At 37.1% G+C, this 22,253-nt stretch overlaps 1 protein-coding gene and 1 long non-coding RNA gene across 7 annotated transcripts; both read left to right on the forward strand.

The window, feature by feature from the left end:
- The first annotated feature begins 319 nt into the window (after positions 1-319).
- On the forward strand, positions 320-21,551 carry RNF146 (ring finger protein 146). 6 transcript variants are annotated; one of them, XM_017655554.3, is made up of 3 exons: positions 320-445; positions 9,751-9,855; positions 20,462-21,551. In XM_017655554.3, coding segments are annotated over exons 2-3 (1,071 nt in total). In that variant the 5' UTR covers positions 320-445; positions 9,751-9,853; the 3' UTR covers positions 21,531-21,551. The 6 variants fall into 6 exon arrangements, with proteins under 6 accessions (XP_017511043.1, XP_017511045.1, XP_036849766.1 ...); XM_017655556.3 differs by having other exon boundaries at positions 341-445; positions 9,756-9,855; XM_036993871.2 differs by lacking the exon at positions 320-445 and adding an exon at positions 452-642.
- LOC140845458 (uncharacterized) lies at positions 9,862-19,501 on the forward strand. The gene is made up of 2 exons (XR_012124222.1): positions 9,862-17,675; positions 18,450-19,501. It is a non-coding gene; the product is annotated as an uncharacterized lncRNA (long non-coding RNA).
- Positions 21,552-22,253: the final 702 nt, after the last annotated feature.

Consider the following 22,253-nt stretch of genomic DNA (forward strand, 5'->3'; position numbering starts at 1 on the left):
TACTACTTTGCCAAGAACTCTTCATCCCCAAATCCTGGCTAGGCGGCCAAGGGCTTCTTCTGGGTCTCGAAAAGCTGGTTTCTCAGCAGCACCACCTGCTGGTCCTACACGGGTCTCACTTCCTCGGCCCATAATCTTTCGGTGGTGGACCTGCCTTCTTTCACAGAGTCATTCGCACCTCTTACAAGTAAAGCAGAAAATAGCAGTTAGAAGGATGCAGGCAGGAAAACGAGGGTACCCAGCACCGCGTTTCAGGAACCCGGTTTGGGGAGACAGGGCGGGGAGGGACCGGCGCCCGGATGCGGTGCGCTGCTTCCGCCCCGCGCTGCCCCGCCCCTCGCGGCGCCACAGTCTGTCACGTGACGGCCGCGCGCGTTCCCGGCCCCTGCGGGCTCAGAGGCCGAAGAGAAAATCCTCCGCGGCGGTAGCCGCTGTAACCGGAGAGGTGGGAGTTGCGGCTAGGTCCTCGCTGGGGAAGGGTGAAAGTCAGCCACTCCAGGATCCTAACGCGGGCAGAGTGACGACTCACGGTGTCACCGCCGCTGCAACGCGCTCCGCATCGGCGCCGGGCCTGCGGGGCGGCGGTGGCGGCGGCGGCGGCGGCGGCGGCGGCAGCGGCGGCGGCAGCGGGGTCAGGGGCCGGTACGTGGGTGGACGCCCTTGGACCCGCGCGGTGGCAGCTGTGGCGGCCGGGTGGGATGGTACAGCTGCGCCTTTCCCGGCGCCCCCACCCCGGCCGCGGTCGCAGGCGAGAAGACTGGGACGAGCTCTGCGGTACCCGCGGCCGCCGCAGCCCCTGCCCTGGGCAACGGCCGGGAGCTGGTCACGGTTGGGGTGCAAGAGGCGGAACAGCGGCCATTACCGCGCATCCTCTTCCGCCGGGGCCCTCGGTTTTGCTTTTCGTGGCAGCCTGGTCCCTCTCCTCGCCCCTCGGCAGTGGTGCCAGGCCTCTTCCCGGGGGCCTTCTGGCCACAAGCTTTAGAGGCGGCAATAGTTTGGGGACTGTCCTGCGCTCTGTTTCCCATATGGAGGCCTCTGCCCGGGCCTTTGCTCGGTCCCTGCGTTTTGTCATTTTCCGGAGTGTCTTTGGCTGCTATTTCTGTTGCTTCTCTCCCTTCTGTTCCTGCCCAGTGTCTCGGTCTTGCCTAATACGAAGAGCAGTTCTACACCTTGTCCTGGTTAAAGCCAGCGCTGCTTGGTCTTTGTTGTTTGATGAGACATTAATTGACAGTTAATACCCATTGAGCCTCTAAAACCTCAGTACGTCCTAAAAGCGGAGGCCTTTGTTTTGTTGTTCTGGGTGCTGGTGCGGAGTTCTCACCCCATTTGCTATCCCGTCTGAAAGAGTACAGGTCTTTATTGCTGTTTTATTTTCCGTAGGAGTCTGTAGAGGTTGCAAAACTGTCTTTTGAGTTTACAACTAGATCTTTTTTTACCCTTGATAATTTCGTATGTTTTTATTTTCCGTAAGTGCCATTTTAAAGGGCACTTCTTTCCTCAAGTTTCGGTAGTACGTATATTTTGTTAAATAGTGTTTCTGTAATATTGAAACTGTGGAATTGAGGGGAGAATAAAGCCAAGAAATGACTGAAAACGTTTGTCGTTATATGATTGACATTTCAAGTACCGGGGGCGCACTCACTCCGCTCCAGTGTGAAGTATAGCATTGACATTGAAAGCAGTATGTAATTACAGCAGTTGGAATACTTAAAACTTTTTGTCTTTTTGATAAATGAATCTATATTTAGAGTTTTAAAAGATGTGTTATGTAGGACAAATGAAAATGACCCACTCAACAGGATTTATGATGTTAGCTTTGCTGTTTTTGTGAACAGCAGATACTGTGTTGAGTGGGCACTCTTAAAAACACACGCAAGTAGGTCAAGTAAATCACATTTTAAAGAGAAAACCAAGAGTGAAAGCCACTCTAGAAGTAGATTTTGGATGTGTGTGTTTTAGTTATATATGCCTTAAATTGAGCGTTTTGTTAAGCCTGATCTTTGATTTAGAATTTGTGTTGCAAGTGGACTAAGAGTAAGTTGTGGGTGAAATGAAAATAATGGCAAACATTTGAAGGTTTTTGTTTTTCCTTGTTGTTAAAAAGTTGGTAGAAATACAATAATCGTGAAAACTATTTTTCCAAGTAGCTGATCATTAGGTAAGTGGAAGAAAAAAAGAAATGGCCTTTTTCCTTTTAGGAGACGTGTCAATTGGTGAACACTTTGTTTTCAGTTTCCACCAACTTGAATTGTCAGAAGAATGGGGCAGATTTTTTTTAAAAGGATTCAAAGGTTTCTTAGCAGAAGAAAAAGAGCGTATTAAATCTTTTCACAATATTGATCTGGTTAGAAAATACTATTTTATGTATTAGTCATTCATGAAATGCCTGACACACTGTTAATTGGGTATTTGAAGGCCTCCCCCCCAACCCCCCAGTGTTACTAACAGAAAGTGTCTTTTCCATTCTCTTGCACGGTTTTTGAATGTGGCTAAGGAACCTGTGTTTGTCAAATAGGCTGGATCAAGAACAGTCTTTGGTAGGTATGAAAACCGCCTTACTAACATTCTGCTACAACCACCTGTGCTTATTCATGGACTATTTAGTGTTCATGGGTTAATTACCTTTTATTAGAACAAGACTTGTTAAAAGTCTGTTAATTGAGATTTTCAGAAATACCAAGTAGGATGAAATAAGACATGGGAGTTTTTACTTAACCAAGGTCACAAGATAATTAACAGCAGAGCCTTTCTTATTTGCAAAATGACTATGAAACTTGTGTTTGATTTGACTAATAGACAATATTTGTTCACATTTATTGTTCATGTTTTGTTAAAATACAAAATCCACATTTTGGGGGAGAAATCTAAAGATTAATGCATGAGTGTGATGACTGTGAAGGCCAGAGATGGCATACAGTAATGTTTCTTAAGAGAAATGCTATACAGTGAGGGAAATAATTATTTTCAGTAGAATACTGTAAAGTATCGGACCTTATTTAGTTCAAAGAAGTTTTGACTGAAGACTTTTTTCCCCCGCAGTATGACCTGTGCTTCCTGTAACCCAAGTTTTAATGGGATTAGAGGAAGAGCTAAAAATGAGACATTAGGGCATTTAGTTACATCTCTCAATTTGGAACTCTTTTTTAAGAAATAATAAGATGTACCTGCTAATTTTTATAGAATCTCCCTATTCTTTTTTCTTTCTCTTTCCTTTCTTTTTTTTTGAGTTTGTATACCAAAAATTGGAAGGTTTGGAATTTTGAAGTTTCTTTCTGTCCTTCATAGAACATTTCCTGTTTTTATGTTTGGGAGTGAAGAGTAAAAACTACTTTATTAAATATTAGCTTTTAGTAATTTGAAAATACAAGAAGTCTTCAAATCTTTAAATTTTGATATTTTAACTTATATGCTTATCTTTTTCTTTGGTTATTTCTTTTTAAAAAAGGTAACATTGAATCTTATCTGAAAAAGAACTTGATTTTTTTTTTTACCTTGTGAACTGACTTGAAAAGTGGAATTTTAATTAATCCTAGACATTTTCAGAGAAAATAACAACATAGGCAAATAATAGGGATGTGAATTTGTTGAGGTCACAAATCATAAATAGTACAATTTACTTCAGATTCATTTGTACTTATTTAATTGGGTAAATGATTTAAATTCACTGATAATTTCTAAACTCTTTTATGTATTTTTAAATTTAGCCTTTGTTTTTCATTTCTCAAAAATTGTTGAGGCAGAAATACTTGAGTTTCAAATCTTTTCCATTTTTGTGTTACTTTCCTAATAGTTCATTTCTGTATAGATTCACACCTAAAGAAGGAACCTTAGCCCATTAACCAACTGGTATTTGCATGTCAGAATATGCTAATTTTTACTGTAGTAATTCATAAATTGTATTGAATTTGGTGTATAATTTATAAATCATTCATTGCAGCAGGAATTATGTATGTTTGAATTATTTATGTTTGCCACATTAATTCTGGCTTGTAGTTAGAATTACACTACTCTCTCGTGTTTTTGGTTGAAAGTAAAAGCCCCCCATCCCTACTCCATTTTAGAAAAATCTTTGATTTCAAATGTAAAAGTTTTCTGAGCGCTACTTCACCTGACCATTCTGAACATTACGTGCCGTGCCCTATGTTGTGCCCAATTGGAATCATAATTCTCAGAGGTCATAGTTAATCAGTTTGGCAGAATTAGGACCAGTATTTATGCCATTTTATTTTTTATCTGTGCCAGCAAATGTGTGGATAAAGCAACATGGAGTTCATTTTCTTTATTCAACGATTCTTAGACTAAATTGCCAGTTTTATGTTTAAAAAAATGTCGATAACGCAAGACATTTCAAACCTCTATCGCTCAGTGTGGTAGCCACTACCCACAGCTATTGAGCCACCTGATATGTGGCTAGTTTGAATTGAATTGTGCTGTAAGTGTAAAATACACACCAGGTTTCAAGGAGTATATATATATATATACACACACACATACCCAAGAATGTAAAATAACATGATAATAATTTCTGCATATTCAGTGTGTGTGGAAATGGTAGTGTTTTATATGTGTTGGGTTAAATAAATTACTTAAATTAATTTTACCTGTTTCTTTTTATTGTTCTTCATGTAGTTAATAGAAAATTTGAAATTACATAATGCAGCTTGCATCATATTTTTATTCAATAATAGAATCTTCTAGGCCTTTTCTCTGAGATATAGTACATGAAAAAAAATTTTTTTGAAGATGACACTGTTTGAGTCTCATTGCCCCGTATGGATAGCTTTGGTTGTATCCTTGTGGACTTGGGTTTCCTCATTTATAGAATAGGTAAAGTGTATCTTAAAGAGTTGTTGAGAGGATTCAATGATACAGTGTGTCAACTAGTGCTTCCTGAGCTTTCTTTCATACAAGTATGAATCACCTGGAGATCTGATTCTGTGGTGAGGAGTTGGGGCTTCACATTTTTCATTTTTAAGAAACTCCCAAGTAATGCTGATTTTACTGGTTGGGACCACAGTTTGCATAGCAAGGATCTAGATTACTACTTAAGTTTAGTTTGTTTTCCTTTCCCAACCAGTATTATCCATTTAGAGTCTACTTTGCAAATTATACAGGGCAGATAGGAATTGGAAAAGTCACCATAGCTTGCAAGATTTACTAAAATTGTTTTTATTCTTCAATTTTTATCTGCCTTCTGGACAATTCATTGCTAGTGAACAATAGCTGTGTAAATGATGTGCTTGTCAAAAAGTAAAGGTGGCTTGGATCTTATATTTGTAGTAACCCCCTCTGTTAGATTTTAATATCTTAAAAAATAGTGGAACTTAGATATTATGTCTTTTGTGGCTGGGTGCTCTGTTCACAATTAGAACTCAAGTGTTGTATTATGTGAATAAATTTAGTTTTTCAATATTTTAATTCAAGAAAGCTCAAGTCAAAAACTGATTGGCAGTTTACTAGCCACTTAGAGATACAAAAACAGTATCTTCAGAAGACTCATGGTTTGTTTAATAGAAGAGTCACAAACCAGTACTTTCAGTGCCTACAAATTTACTAATAGAAGAATGTACAAAATTTAGGGGAAAGAACAATTTTTTGAATGTTGAGAAAGTGGTAGTAGCTATAAAGGAGACTATAAGCAGGAGGAAATACTGAACTGCAAGAAAAGTTTGGAGAACTATGAGTAACGGGCCATAAGTAGAGTATTAGTCTGTGTGAGTGGTTGTGGGAGATAAATAAGACTAGAGAATTATTTAGGTTTCAGGTCATTAAGGCCTTTGTTGTCCTGAGGCGCTTTGTTGTATGGAGAGTCAATATAGGGCTTCACTTACAGAGGTCCATTTTGCCTTTTAGTTATATCACTCAGAGGCTTACTGAATCAATTTGAGAGGCAATGCTGAAGCAATATAATCCTGCTGAACAGTAGTCCAGATTAGCAATGATACAAGTCTAAACTAGGGCACTAGCAATGGCAAGGGAGTAGAGGATAGATTCCAAAGGTATTAGGGATGAAACTTGACAGAATTTGGTTTGGTTATGGTGGGAGGTGAGAAAAGTAATTTTGTTTTTCTCTGTCAGCACTCCTTGGTTAAGGCATGGAAGCTGTGATGTCAAATTGTAGGATTCATGCAGACATGAAGGTTTGTGGAGTATGTGTAGTTGTTGAGAGAAATGACAGAAAGAGCCAGGGGTTCTCTTAAGAAAGAAGTTAAAATGGTTAGACTCCAGATTGGGCAAGAAAGGAAAGGAGATCAGGAACTGGATAAAGGAAATGACATGTTCAAAAGACTCGAAGTCCCCGTGAAGTAAAAGAGCAGGTGTGGGAATGAGTGAGTAAGTGAGTTGGAAGGACCAGAGCTTGTGACCTGATAATGAGATTAAGATTTTAGAGAGGCTGCAGTTTTAGGTGTTACCTAGTTCCAATGTGGTCATAATTTGCTGGAGGGGGAGTGGTGTAGTTCACTGACTTTAGGATTTTAGGAATTTAAAACAGGACAGTGTTTTCTCCAGTTTATTTGACTGACTACCTGCATCAGTATTACTTGAGGTGAGATTCCTGGGCTTAAACGCATGCCTAATGGTTTAGAAGCTCCAGGGTTAGGGCTTCAGAATGCATATTTCTAAAATGCAGCCTCAGTGGGACAAGTTTAAGAACCTCTGAGTTAGGTGTTGGATGGTTCATTCTCCGAGATATTTAAATAGGTTCATAGTGATGTGTCAGGCCTTAGGATGAAAGGATGACCAATAGTGAGATTAAGTCAATGCCTTAATGATTGAGAGAATCCCCTATAGGAGATTGTAAATGATAGACACTTCAAAGAAAAAGTGTTTTTGTTAAAGAGTAATGATGTTAGAATGGTGAAATGTTTCCTCCTATTCTGTGGGTAAAGAGGGGCAGTTTCTGTTTTGGCTAGGCCTCAGGAGGGAAGTAAATGGTGACTTCTGTGGTGCCATTGAAGTTATTGGCATCTAGAGGGAGGGTAAGGTGAAAGAGTTTGAGGCAAAGATGGACAGTGGAGGCTACACTATGTAAAGACAAGTTCTAAAGTCAGAGTGAAACAAAAAGATTATTTAGAAAGCCTTTTTAAGTAAGTTATTTTTGAAAGTTCTCCAGTTTTGAAACAATACTTGAAACATTAAAAGAACTGTTGGATTAGACATTTGATGGCATAATTTGGTTTATATGTAAAGACCATGCATTATATTAAAAATGTTTATCTTCAAACACTAAAATCCCAGATTTTTTAGGGTGATAGATTCCCACCATAGGAGAGGCACATGGAACTGAAAGAAGATTGAAGTCTCTGATCTTGTGGTTACTGTGAACTCCGCCATCTCTAGTCCACATGTATGTTTGACTCTTGAGTCAAGAGGATTAATGGGTGAGGCGATGTTTTGGTTGATGCCTCTGGATTCTTTGGACAAGAGGTATCTTGAAAGAAGGTTGGCTTACTGGTTGAAACCTTGTATATACATATAGATAGCAGGAGGTCCAGTTAATATGATGGCCTGGTCTTAGCACATAGTACTTCCTTGAAGGAAAGTGGTAACAATGGAACACGTTCCATAAGGACTACTCTGTCCATATAAAATTTGTTTCACTTAAATTTATTGTGGTAAAATATAAATAACAAAATTTACCATTTTAACCACACTTAAAATAAGTGTACAATTCAGTGTCGTTAATTACCTTTACAATGTCGTGCAACCATCACCACTGTATTTCTACAATTTTTTCATCACTTCAAACAGAAACTCTATTCATTCAGCAATAACTCTCTACTTAACCCCTCTCCCCAGCCCTGTAATGTACTTTCTAATAACCTCTAATAGATTTTGTGTCTCTGAATGTATCTGTTTTCACTATTTCATATGAATGGAATCATAACATTTGTTCTTTTGTGACTGGCTTATTTCATTTAGCATGTTTCCAAGTCTCATATATATAGCATGTATCAGAACTTCATTTTGTTAAGGGCTGAATTCATTGTATTTATATACTGTTTTGTTAATCCATTCTTCTGTTGATGGGCACTTGGGTTGTGTCCACCTTTTGACTTTTGTGAATAATTTTGCAGTGAACATTGGTGTCAAATATCTGTTTAAGTCCGTGTTTTCAGTTTTTTTGGGTATATACCTGGGAGTGGGACTACTATAACATATGGTAATTCTATGTTTAATTTTTTTGAGGAACCACCAAACTGCTTTCTATAGTGACTGAACTATTTTCATTCCCACCACAGTATATACAAGGGTTCCACTTCCTCTATAACCTCATCAATGCTTGTTGTTTTCCTTTTTTCTTTTTATTATAGCCATCCCAATAGATATTAAGCATCATATAATTGTAGCCTTGGTTTACATTTCCCTAATGACTAATAGTGTTGGCCATCTTACCAGGTATTTATTGACTGTTTCTATATATATTTTTGAAGCTATGTTTATTTAAGTAATTTGCCTATATTTTAATAGTTTTTATGGGAGGGAGGAGTCTTTTTGTTGTTGAGTTGTAGGAATTCTTTCTATATCGTGCATATTAAACCCTTATCAGATGTCTGATTTGTAAAGATACTCTTCAATTCTGTGGGTTCTTTTTTTTCTACTTGCTTGACAGTGTCCTTTGGTGCATAAAAATTACTGATTTTGATGAAGTCCAATTATCTATTTTTTCTTCTGCTCATCTTTTGGTGTCACATCTAGAAATCATTGCCAATCCAAGGCCATCGAGATTTACTTTTGTGTTTTCTTCTGAGAGTTCTATGGTTTTACCTCTTAAATTTAGGTCATTGGTCCATTTCAAGTTAATTTTTGTGTATTGTTTGAAATAGGTGTTCACCTTCATTCTTTTGCATGTAGAATTTTAATTGTCCCAGCATTTGTTGAGTACACTATTCTTTTGCCATTGAATGGATTTGACACCCTTTTTAGAAGTCAGAAGTATTAGTTTATTTCTGAACTTTCTTTTCTGTTGATGTATTTGTCTATACTTATGCCAATACCACATGGTATTTGTAGTTAAGTTTTGATATCGGGATGTGTGAGTTCTCTAACTTTGTTGTTCTTTTTTAAGATTGTTTTGACTGTTGGGAGCCCCTTGCAGTTCATATGAATCCGAGGATTCGCTTTTCCATTTCTGCAAAAAAAGCTGTTTGGATTTTTATAAGAATTAGTTGGATCTGTAGATCACTTTGAGTAGTATTGTCATCTTCATGGTCTTCCAATCCATGAACACCAGTTGTCTTTCCATTTATTTAGTTCTTCAGTATCTTTCAGCAGTGTTGTATAGTTTGCAGCATACAAGTCTTTCAACTCCTTGGTTAAGTTGATTCCCGTACTTTATTCTTATAGATGGTATTATAGATGGAATTGCTTTCTTGATTTCCTTTTTGGATTGTTGACTGCAAGTTACAGAAACAGAACTGACTTTTTTGTGTATTGAACTTGTAATGTGTAATTTTGCTGAATTTGTTTATTACTCTAGTAACTTTCTTGGAAATTCTTTCGGATTTTCTATATAGAGGTCTGTGTAGATAGTTTTACTTCTTTACCAGTTTCATATCTTTTTCTAGTCTAATTGCTCTATCTAGACCTTCTGGTAGCAGTGGTGAAAGAAGTCATTCTTGTCTTGAAATTTTTCCACTTCTAAGATAAAATTTGCCATTGAATTTTGTTAAGTGAAAGATCATACATAATAGATTCTGCTAATCTTAATCTGTGGAGGAGTTGATGTTGAAATTTTTTCTTTTGCAGCACAGGATGAACCAGCAGTGGAAGAAAAAATCCTGCAAACTGGCTGACTGCCAGTGAAGATGTCTTATTTTTATGACAAGCATCTGTGGGATCTGTAATAGAAATGTAAGTATGGCATCATGGTTTTTCCAAAACTGCATTAAATTGAGTGAACTGGTGTAACGTGCAATAAATCAAGCATCTGCCATATTTAGTTCTAATTATACCAATGAGCATTTGTATTGACTTTGGCTGTTGTATTGAGTTAGCAGTTTTATTCACATTAAATTATTGTTCATGTAGATTTCCAAAAGTTTCTATAAAAAGTGAAACTAAAGATGGACAAATTTGTTTATAGAAGGCTAAAAACTTGGAAAGACCTCCAGGTCTTCTGGTTCTACTTTCTTTTTACATAAATTTCGTAAATTATGTAAACATCCAAGCAAGGCAGCCAGTGTCAGTGTTTACAAATAAGAGGAACTGATGGGTCACAGAACACTAGTTGTTAAAAACTTTATTAACTGAATTGATTTTTTTAAAATTCTTGTTTTAAATGTTTTAGTACATTATTGCATTTTAATTCATACTGAATTTACTGTAGTCCTCAGTTTTTCTAGTTTTCCTATCATTTAGATTTTGTGAAATACACTTTAAAATATTTCAAAACCTCCATCTTTCCCATATTGAATTTGATTCTTCTGTATTTGACAAAACATTTTTACATGATGAACATCGTATTTCTGTGTTCAAAGTTAATTTGAACACTGTCCAATATGATGTCACTCATGAAAATTGCAGTGAGCATTTTACTGACTTTTACAGTCATGGTGATGACAATGTTTAAAAATACTGGACCAAAGTGTGAGCCTTGTAGATACTGTTTCACATGTTCTCCCAGTTTGACATGTGACTATTGCTGTCTACTTTCTAAAATGATACTTTGATTACACACTCCCATTAAAAGTATGACCATATCATTCTTAGTGTTGAGAATTTAATACAAGAAAAATGAAACCAATAAGCATTTTTCTTTAAAATTGGGGCAGAAATATCCTTTATTTAATCCTGTTCCTGTGTTACCTGTCTGTATACATATCTGTATATTTTAATCCTGTAGTTCAGAATAGTCTAGGTGCTGGCCATCAAGGAACTAGACTGTGGTCTAGTAACTGAGACAGATACAAGATTAATAATTAAACAGTGGAAGAAATACCATATTGAGGTAACAGCAGCATGCTTTTGGAACTGAGAGGATTTATTCCATCAGAAATGTTCACAGTGAACAGAATTTTTGGCTAGATCTTAAAGAATGAATAGAATTTTAGTTTTGTTAAAATTAAATTTGATTTAATTTTAATTAAATCTGAGAATCTGAGAAAACCAGGGAGTATTTTTCAAACCAGGTGAATGAGGAGATGCTGGCTACCTAAAGATCTAGGCATCTTTAGACAGTCAGGGAGGAGTCCTATGTAGGCAAGTGAGGTAAGAGAGAGAGACTTCAAAGTTAGTAAAGGAAATGAGTGTTTATTTAGTACCTACTGTATTGCCAGGTGCTTATGGGGGTACTTTGCTTGGATTATTAAATTTAATCACTGAAAGATCATTTACTGATGTAGAAATAGAATTAGAGAGGTTAAGTCATTTGTCCTAGGTCAGTGTTTACTAAATTTGTCTGAGAATAATCCCCTAGGGAGCTTGTTGAAAACATATTTTTAGACTCTAACCCAGATACATGCAAATTTCCAGGGGAGAACAGATTGAAATTCTTAACCTTTAGAGATGTTTGGGAAATGCTGTTGTAGGACAACACTCTGAGAATAAATGATGAAGCCAGGATTTTAACTAAGTCTGTTTTACTCTGAAGGCTCTATCAATGTACTTGAATGCCAATGCTTAGGAATTTGGATGACATTATGTAGGCAGTAGAAAACTATTGAGTGAGTGGGGACAAAAATAATTAGATATGACTAAACTGAGAACAGATGTGAGGAAAAAAGGATTGAAATTAGGGAGGCCACTTGGGAAGTCAGTGTTCTATCCATGAGGCCAGAAATAGGGTTACAGGATTTGAGAATGAAGAGTACGCATTCTAAAGAAGTTTCTGTCATAGAAAAAAAAATGGTCGGGGAATAGGGGAGCACTGAGGTCGGCTTCCAAATTTTATCCAAGACAGAGAACAAAGGAAGAGGAGCAGATTATTTTGTTTTTAACTGTGTTTGAGTTTAGGTGCTTGGAGAATATGAAGGTAAACTTTTTGAATACAGAATTTTTTCGGTGGAACAGTTCTGGATATTAGACATTGAGAGTCATGTATATGTATGTATGTATGTATTTGAAATATTCAGTAGATTGTTGCAACATCTCTGACACCAAATGCCATGGTGTATTTTTTCCCTGCACATATATATATATATATATATATCATATATATATATATATGTATATATAACAGTAACAATATTATACACAGCAGTAGTATTACTTCATTTGGGTACTTGGACCCAATTCCAGTATGTGTAAGTATGTGGGAGGGGTGTCCTCCCACACATATTTACATCAAGCAATGCTCGAACACCAGCAGGCTGTTGGGGAACTCAACTCAATTCTGATGCTATCTGCCTGAAAGAAGCACCAGGTTCCCAGGTTAAGGGTTCTGTCCTGCAAGACTGCCTTCCACCCCACACACTAGACACCAGTTGCAAGCCCCGGGCAGTTACCTGTGCTTCTACAGATTGGAGGTTCCCACGACCTCCTCCTTAGGTTCAATTAAGCTGCTAGAGTGGCTCACAGAACTCAGGAAAACACTTAACTTATATTTACCAGTTTAATAAAGGATACAAGTTAACATCCAGATGAAGAGAGACATAGGTCAAGGTCCTGAATAGAGGAGTTTCTATCATCATGGAGGTTGGGGCCTAGCTCGGTGGCATGTGGAGGTATTCTGGTTCCCCAAGCACAGAAGCTGTCTCTGACCAAGCAGCAGGATCCGACCGAGCAGAGAGAGCACTGAGAGCTCTTTGTGAGGGCTTCATTGCATAGTCATGATTGACTGAACTATTGACCGTTGGCTGATCCAACCTCCTGCTGCCGCCCTTGGGTGGGGGTTTCAAAAGTCTCTCATTAAAATGACAAAACACACATTTCAACTTTAAGACTCTGCAGTGTTTTCAGGAACTGTGGATGAAGACCAATAATACCTGGGAAATAAGTATTTCTTATAACTCATCATATCACAATTGTCTAAGTATAGAATGTAGTGTGAAAAATAGGACCACCCACAGAGTCTTTGGGAGGAATACTGGTTTTAAGGGAAGTTAGAGAAGATAAACAAAAATGAAACAGGAGGCCAGCATCACTATACTACCACAATCAGAGAAAGACACCACAAAATGAAAATTACAGACCAATAACCCTGATGAACATAGGTGCAAAAATCCTCAACAAAATTTTAGCCAGCCAAATTCAAAAATACATCAAAAAGATAACACATCATGAGCAAGTGGGATTTATTACAGGGATGCAATGATGGTAACAATATTTGAAAATCCATCAACTTCATACACCACATCAGCAAAAAGGACAAAACTCATATGATCATCTCAATGGATACTGAAAGTATTTGACAAAATTCAGCATCCATTCATGATAAAACTCTTTTAACAAAATGGGTGTAGAGGGTAAGTACCTGAACATAATAAAGGCCATATATGACAAACCCACAGCCAACATCATACTTAACAGGGAAAAGCTGAAAGCTTTTCCTCTAAGATCGTGACCAAGACAAGGATGCCCACTCTCACCACTGTTACTCAACATAGTACTGGAGGTCCAAGACAAGGCAATCAGACAACACAAAGAAATAAAAGGCATCGAGATTGGTAAGGAAGAAGTTAAACTGTCACTGTTTGTAGATGACATGATATTGTACATAGAAAACCCTAAACAATCCACCAAAACCTACTAGAACTAATGACTAAATTCAGCAAAGTTGCAAGATACAAAATTAATACACAGAAATCTGTTGCATTCCTATGTACTAATGATGAACTAGCAGAAAGAGAAATCAAGAAAACAATACCATTCACAATTGCCTCAGTAAGAATAAAATACCTAGGAATAAACCTAACCAAGGAGGTGAAATTTACAAGATACTCATGAGAGTAATTAAAGAAGATACCAATAAACGGAAATACATCCCATGCTCATGAGTAGGAAGAATTAATATTGTCAAAATGGCCATCCTGCCTAAAGCAATCTACAGATTCAATGCAATCCCTATCAAAATACCAACAGCATTCTTTAACAAACTAGAACAAAAAGTTATAAAATTCTATATGGAACCACAAAGATCCTGAATAGCCAAAGCAATCCTGAGAAGGAAGAACAAAGCTACAAAGCTGAGGGGATTACACTCCCTAATTTCAAGCTCTACTACAAAGCCATAGTAATCAAAACAATTTGATACTGGCACAAGAACAGACCCATAGATCAATGATGGAATAGAATAGAGGGCCCAGATATAAAACCACACATATATGGCTAATTAACATATGATAAAGGAGCCATGGATATACAATGGGGAAATGACAGGCTCTTCAACTACTGGTGTTGGCAAAACTGGACAGCTATATGCAAGAGAATGAAACTGGATTACTGTCTTAACTCCATACACAAAAGTAAAATTGAAATGGATCAGAGACCTGAATGTAAGTCATAAAACCATAAAACTCAGAAGAAAACATAGTCTTGAATATAAACATGAGCAGCTTTTTCCTGAACACATGTCCTCAGGAAAGGGAAACAAAAGCAAAAATGAAATGGAACTACATCAAACTAAAAAGCCTTACATCAAAGGACAACATCAGCAGAACAGAAAGTATCCTATAATATGGGAGAATATATTTGTAAATGACTTACCTGGTAAGGGGTTAACATCCAAAATATGTAAAGAACTCACACCTCAACACCCAAAAAACAAATAACCCAATTAAAAAATGGGCAGGGGATCTGAACAGACACTTCTCCAAAGAAGAAATTCGAGTGGCCAACAGGCACATGAAAAGATGCTCCACATTGCTAATCCTCCAGGAAATGCAAATTAAAATCATAATGAGATATCACCTCACACCATTTAGGATGGCCAACATACAACAGACAAGAAACAACAAATAATATTGGTGAGGATGCAGAGAAAGGGGAACTCTCCTACACGCAGTGGGAATGTAAATTAGTTCAACCATTGTGGAAAGCAGTATGGAGGTTCCTTAGAAAACTAAAAATAAAAACATCATTTGACCCAGGAATTCCACTCCTAGGAATTTACCTGAGGAAAACAAGATTCCTGATTAAAAAAGACATATGGACGGACCCCTCTGTTTATTACAGCACTATTTACAATAGCCAAGATATGGAAGCAACTGAAGTGTCTATCAATAGATGACTAGATAAAGATGTACCTATACACAATGGAATATTATTCAGCCATGAGAAGAACACACATCCTACCATTTGCAACATTATGGATGGAGCTAGAGGGTATTATTCTCAGTGAACTAAGCCAGGTGGAGAAAGACAAGTACCAAATGATTTCCCTCATTTGTGGAGTATAACAACAAAGCAAAATTGAAGGAACAAAACAGCAGCCGACTCACAGACTCCAAGAAGGGACTAGCAGTTACCAAAGAGAATGGTGTGGGGAGGGTGGTTGGGAAGGGATTTAGAAGGGGATTAAAGGGCATTATGATTCACACACACAATGTAGGAGGGTCACAGGGAAGGCAGTATAGCACAGAGAAGACAAGTAGTGACTCTATAGCATCATACTATGCTGAGGGACAGTGACTGCAATGGTATTGGGTGGGAGTGAACTTGATAATACAGGTGAATGTAGTAACCACACTGTTGCTCATGTGAAACCTTCATAAGATTGTATATCAATGATACCTTAATAAAGAGAGTAGAGTATGTCTTATAGGAAGGCTCGTGGTTTGGGCTGCTTTGTCTTTATTTTATTATGTATCTTAGCTATATCTTCTCTGGTAGTGCCTCATCCAGAATTATGTAAGAAGTATTTATGAAGTTTTTTCCACATTTCTTAGTTGGTGATAGAATAACAGTATACTTGGTGGGCTAAACAGAATCAGAATTTAAAATTTGCTTTGGGAAATTGATAGTTGAAAGTGCTTCAGATGAAATAATGAAAGTTTAGCTGTCTGTATCCAATTGTATTTCGATGAAGTTTATTCAGCTTTACTTAAGTCAATGAGAGAACTAAAATAAATGCCCAAATTGTTTTGCTTTTCAAAATGTGCTGCTTTTACATTTCATGCCTTCCCCTGGGATGGGTGTACTTGCTTTTTCCAGTTTCGAAAATAATTATGTGTTTAGGTGTTTTGATACATGCAAAAATAAGAGTAATGTAAAATATTTATCATACTAAGCAGAGTGAAGAGGTAATGTGTTTAGTTTGAGAACTTTTTTTTAGGTAAACTGCCTGCCTCTGATGGAAAATTGACATTTTGGGGTCAATTTTACTTAAAAACATACAATAGGTTTGGGATTCTGTAATTTTTTAAAGTGTGGCATTCATCCAAGTTACATGTTGGGTATTTTGTTTACAGTTTATTAGGCTTTTGTTTTTCTTTTTAAAATTTATCAGCCCGTCCTTTGTCCAGAGGGTACCTAGTTTAGGATATAGATTTTTCTGATGTTTTTCCAAAGCAGTGGTGAGCCATTTCTCCATTTTGTCTTATGAATAGATTTAAACATCTTTCTTATTCAAATTATTACTTGCGGATGGATGACTTATTTTCTGTTCTTAGTTGGTACTTTAAATAAATATGGAAATATTAAAAAAGATTTTCAGGAATTTCTTTGACCTAAATTGAAAAGGATGAAAGAATAAATGTACTCATTGTTCTCCTGTTCTACAGCTAATTTTAGTTTTTTTGTTACCAAAATGTTTAAAGTTATCCTGAGTTTTAAATGCAGCATAGGACCTGATGAATTAAAACTAGGTAGTCAGTTCCTTACAACTAACTATTGCTTTTTTCTGAGATTGATCTGTGTGTAATTTTTGCCAATAAACAGAAAAAGTGAGAAGCTAAATTCAGTTAGCTAGTTACTACATACTGTATTTGATAACTAGATGAGGGTTTCAAATATACAGTTTTTAAGGCTTTCGTTTTTATATCACTATAGTAATTTTAATCTAAAACATGAATTATTCCCATTTTACTGATGAGGAAACTGAAGTCTCAGGAGCATGGTTTGTGTGATTTTTTTTTTTTTTAAGTCTCTTAAGGGTACACTGGGCACTACTTGCACTTTGAAAGTAATTACATAGACTGTTACTGTAGTATTCCTACAAAAGTATTCTGTATACTTTGACAAATGAAATGTGTGGTATTTGATCTATTGCCATTCTAAGGAAGCACTAAGGTTTTATATTTAAGAAATACATGTAAGCTTTTGAGAGCCTAACAAAATGTTTTGCTCACAGCCACTTCTTTTTAGGAGAAATATGTACCAGTTGAGAATCATTTGCTTTTCATTTATAACAGATTGCTAAGTTACAAGATCTTTGAAGGCAAGGGTTATCTCAGAATACTTTGAAGCCCGTGCAGTGTCTAGCACATATTAAGAGGTCATATTTGGTTGACTTTGAACTACTGTAAGTCAGGAAAAATTTTACCTTACTAGTTTCTAGAAACCTAGAGTTTCTGGCAAAGGATTAGAAATGTAAAGATTGAAAAGAGAGTTTGGAAATTAAGAATTTCATAGTGATCATTTCTTTTCCATTGAGACTTTTCCTTTTCTAGATTAAGTGCAATATTTTCAAAAACTTACTGTAATTTTGAATCATGCCTGATGGAGGAACCAAGGACACAGAAAAAGCATTAAGAGGATGGATTGCTGTTTGGATGTGCTGTAATGAAAGACAAAGGGTATTGTTTTTAAAGTTTTGATGAGTAAACATTTTTACTGACCACCCATTGGTCAGTAACCACTACACACATATTTGAGTACTTGAGTTTAGAAAAAAGTGAACATCCTTATGGTGATGAAATTTGAATGTTCCATGTTTAAAATAGCAGATTCAGCTGGTGCAGAGAGATTGCCAGTCATTTTAAGCAGTAGTTAATTAGTGGTTTCCAGTTTCTGAGATCTTCGCCTCCATTTCTCATTTTTATTCATCACTGGTCTACTCCCTCTACCATTTTTCTTCCCTTTTACCTGTTTTTCTGTTACTATGGGATAAAATCAGATCAGATGTTTATTCAGCAAGACACAATAAGGCTTTCATGATTTGGCTTCTGGTTACCTTTAAGCTTCATTTCCTGCTATTTCATTGCTGATTTGACTCAGTGCCTTGCACATGTGTCTGCCTTGAATCTCCTCCACTCCCTAGCCTTCTAACCTATTTCCATCCTCTCATCACTCTCTTCTTTCTCAATTACTTTTAATAAGTATCCTAACACATTTCAGTTATGAAAGAATCAGGCCATGTTGCAATCATTTGCTTGCATGTATGTTTTCTTACTTAAGAAAGTAGGTGTGTGTCTTAGTCATCTTTAGATCCACCAGTACTCAGCATTGTATATGAACTATAGTTGTTTTGCAGTTAATGTTTATCTAGAAGTTCCAAATTCTATGTGTGTTTAAGCCCCATATATCCAGTGTGGTAATTGTTTCTTTCTCCTTTTATCCTTCCTCTTCAGGGCACCTTCAGTATTCATGCCATTTTTCTGCCTTAGTGTTATATGATTGTAACATTTGTGGAGTTTTAGTGATCAAACAGCACTTTTTTGGCTATTCTCACCTGTTTTATAAACTCTGATGCTTAGGTAAGGAAATTTAGATTTACAGGTCTGACTGAGGGTGTAAAAGTACATAAGTAATAAGGGAAACTAAGACTCAGATTCTTAGACTTCTTGTGTAGCATTGGTTTCATTATATAAGAGCTACATCATTCAAGTTCTCTTTTCTCCCTTGGCCATCTATATTTTTTCATTATATAAAGTCTTCAGTGTGCTGCTTCAGGGCTGATCTTTAAGTACACGGACAGAATTTTTATACATTTTCAAGGTATATACAAATAAATGCTTTTAAAAAAAGGTGTTTATCATTCAGGTAGTTCAACTTAATATTATTTAAAATAAAGTGAAGCTCAAAAAATCTATTTTATAATATGTTGTATTTATATTCTTCTTTGAAAAAAACATATTCATTTTCTTAGCAAATATTTGAGTGTTCTCTGTCTGCCAGGTCCTGTATGGGAATAAAGAGATGAATAAAAAGTAACCTGTTCCTTGCCCATTTAAAATAAAGCCCACCTGCTTATGGGGAAGACTCACATTAACAAATAAGTATAACACTGCAATTCCAGGAAGAGCGAGCAGTAAGTGCATAGTAGTCATGGAGGCTTTCTCAAGAGAGTATAAGATGGGTAGTAGTTTGCCTGTATGGGGGCACGTGAGGCAGGAAGTGAGGAAATTGTCCATATAGAGAAAACCTGTTACTGGAGGGAGTAGTAGCCAGTGTGGCTAGAAGCCTTATCAGGGAGAATTTTGTTGTGAGATGAGGCTAGTATGAGAGGTGGGGGCCAGACCATGCAGGGCATGAAGAACCTTGTCATTGTCCTAAAACCAACTTTTTAAGCAAGAGGTATGACCACTTAAAAAAACAAACGCAGTAATTTTAAGAAACAGTATTTAGTTGGTGGCTAGGGAAGGGTAGAGATGGATAGTAGGTGGATTCAGAAGATATTGAGGAGATAAAAATGGTAACACTTGGATGTTTTGGATAGGGAAGGAGTAGTAGAAGGGGTAATTTCAGTGGTGGATTTCTGGCTTGAAAAAGCATATAGATAGTAGTGTCATCAGGGAGGCTTTTAGGGAGTAAATAAGGAAGAAACAGATCATGAGTTCAGTTTTTGTGCCATCTAAGAAAAAATCTAAAACAAGCAATTAGAAATTCAGGTCTAGGGCTGAAAAGACAGGCCTGGGCTGATTATAATCAATTTGTGAGTCATTTGTACATAGTAAATTGAAGCCATAAATACAGATGAGATCATCTTGAAAGTGCAAGAAGGGCATATGGTTTAGAAAAAGGCAAAAATAAAAGGCCATTAAGGAGAGAATGTTTCAGAGGCTGAAATGGCTTAACTAGGGTTTTTGGGTACACAGGACAGATACAGAACTTCCAGGATTTCAACAATATGTCGTAATTTCCTGTGGTCTAACTTGTCAGATACTCAAAGTATATTAATATTACCAAAAATATTTTAAAGGGCTTCAGAATTACCACTTCCTATAATTGTAACCTATATTACTTTAATCCTTTTCTATTTCTCTGCTTTCCAGACTGATTACAAGTCAGTCTGGAATGGATTATGTATTTTTAAATCTTTGTTTGGTTCTATCATACAAATTCTGTAACTGAATAGAAATAGTATATTTATTGAAAATCTATACCTTGATTGTATTATTTTGTTTTTGGCATAATATCTGTGTGCCTCATTGCCTCCAAATAAAATTAATGGCATGCAAGTCAGATTTTTCTACACAAGTTAAAATTTTAACTTTTTTCTCTTTCATTTTTGTATCCCTGTTGCCTGGTATGAGGCTTACATATAATAAGTGCTGAGTAAGTGTTTTCTGAATTATGAATCAAGATACTGGAAAAGTTAAAACATGATTTTAATGTTATGTATTTTTTCTCCTTTTCTTAGGATGGCTGGCTGTGGTGAAATTGATCACTCATTAAACATGCTTCCTACAAACAGGAAAGCGAATGAGTCCTGTTCAAATACCACACCTTCTCTAACTGTCCCTGAATGTGCCATTTGTCTGCAAACATGTGTTCACCCTGTCAGTCTGCCTTGTAAGCATGTTTTCTGCTATCTGTGTGTAAAGGGAGCTTCATGGCTTGGGAAGCGATGTGCCCTCTGTCGGCAAGAAATACCTGAGGATTTCCTTGACAAGCCAACCTTGTTGTCGCCAGAAGAACTCAAGGCAGCAAGTAGAGGACATGGTGAGCATGCGTGGTATTATGAAGGACGAAACGGGTGGTGGCAGTATGACGAGCGCACTAGCAGAGAGCTGGAAGATGCTTTTTCCAAAGGTAAAAAAAGCACTGAAATGTTAATTGCTGGGTTTCTGTATGTTGCTGATCTTGAAAATATGGTTCAATATAGGAGAAATGAACATGGACGTCGCAGGAAGATTAAGCGGGATATAATAGATATACCAAAGAAGGGAGTAGCTGGACTTAGGCTGGACTGTGATGCTAATACCATAAACCTAGCAAGAGAGAGCTCTGCCGATGGAGCGGACAGCGTATCAGCACAAAGTGGAGCTTCTGTTCAGCCTCTAGTGTCTTCTGTAAGGCCCCTGACGTCAGTAGATGGTCAGTTAACAAGCCCTGTGACACCATCCCCTGATGCAAGCACTTCCCTGGAAGACTCTTTTGCTCATTTACAACTCAGTGGAGACAGCACAGCAGAAAGGAGTCACAGGGGGGAAGGAGAAGAAGATCATGAATCCCCTTCTTCAGGCAGGGTACCAGCACCAGATACGTCCATTGAAGAAACTGAATCAGATGCCAGCAGTGATAGTGAGGGTGGATCTGCGCTTGCTGCACAACACTCCTTGACCCAACAGAGACTTTTGGTTCCAAATGTAAACCAGACAGTATCAGATCGATCAGGAACTGATCGATCAGTAGCAGGGGGTGGACCAGTGAGTGTCACTGTCAGATCTAGAAGGCCTGATGGACAATGCACAGTAACCGAAGTTTGAATAAAAGTCTTTCGCTCCATGCTCAGAATGGTTATCTGTAAATTTCTGCCCACATAACATTATACTCATCCCTAGTAGTGCATTTTGGGAGTTGGGGTGGGAAGGGGTATAGGAAGGATAGACCTGTACGTAATTAAAATGTCTAACATGTCTCTCGAGAAATTTATTTAATATAAGGAACATGGGTGTTAATAGTTGAGAGCTGTTTTAGTAATGACGCAGTTTTCTTGAAGTCTGTTTATTTTACAGTTTTTAAATTTCTTCAGCTCTTTTTGGCCAGTGTGTGTGTATTAACTGCACTAATGGTCCTCATCTGACTTTTACATTGTGTCTTATTTTTCTGCATGAATTAACATAAAACCATTACTAAAATTTGGCTCCTATGAGATGTCTGGTATCAGTATGAACAGGAAGCTTAATGTGAGAATAGATGTGAATTTGGGATTTTAAAATAGATGAATAACAACTATTTAATAGTAAATTACTGAAATGGAAATGTAAAGAAAACAGCTTAATTTATGTTTCAGAATCTTCTCTATAACACACCTCATGGCGTCCCCATAGGCTTTGCTGTCTAGTCCTTGTAGTTCGAGATTTGATCTGCATTTTTTTTTGATGACAGAATTTATAATTTAATAAATATGAGTTTATCAAAAATAATTTGTCTCTTGTTTGAGTATGAAAAGAGGATGAGAACATTTTGGTATTAGTGGGCAAAGGTCA

Source organism: Manis javanica, chromosome 13, assembly GCF_040802235.1.
Source record: "Manis javanica isolate MJ-LG chromosome 13, MJ_LKY, whole genome shotgun sequence".
NCBI lineage: Eukaryota > Metazoa > Chordata > Mammalia > Pholidota > Manidae > Manis > Manis javanica.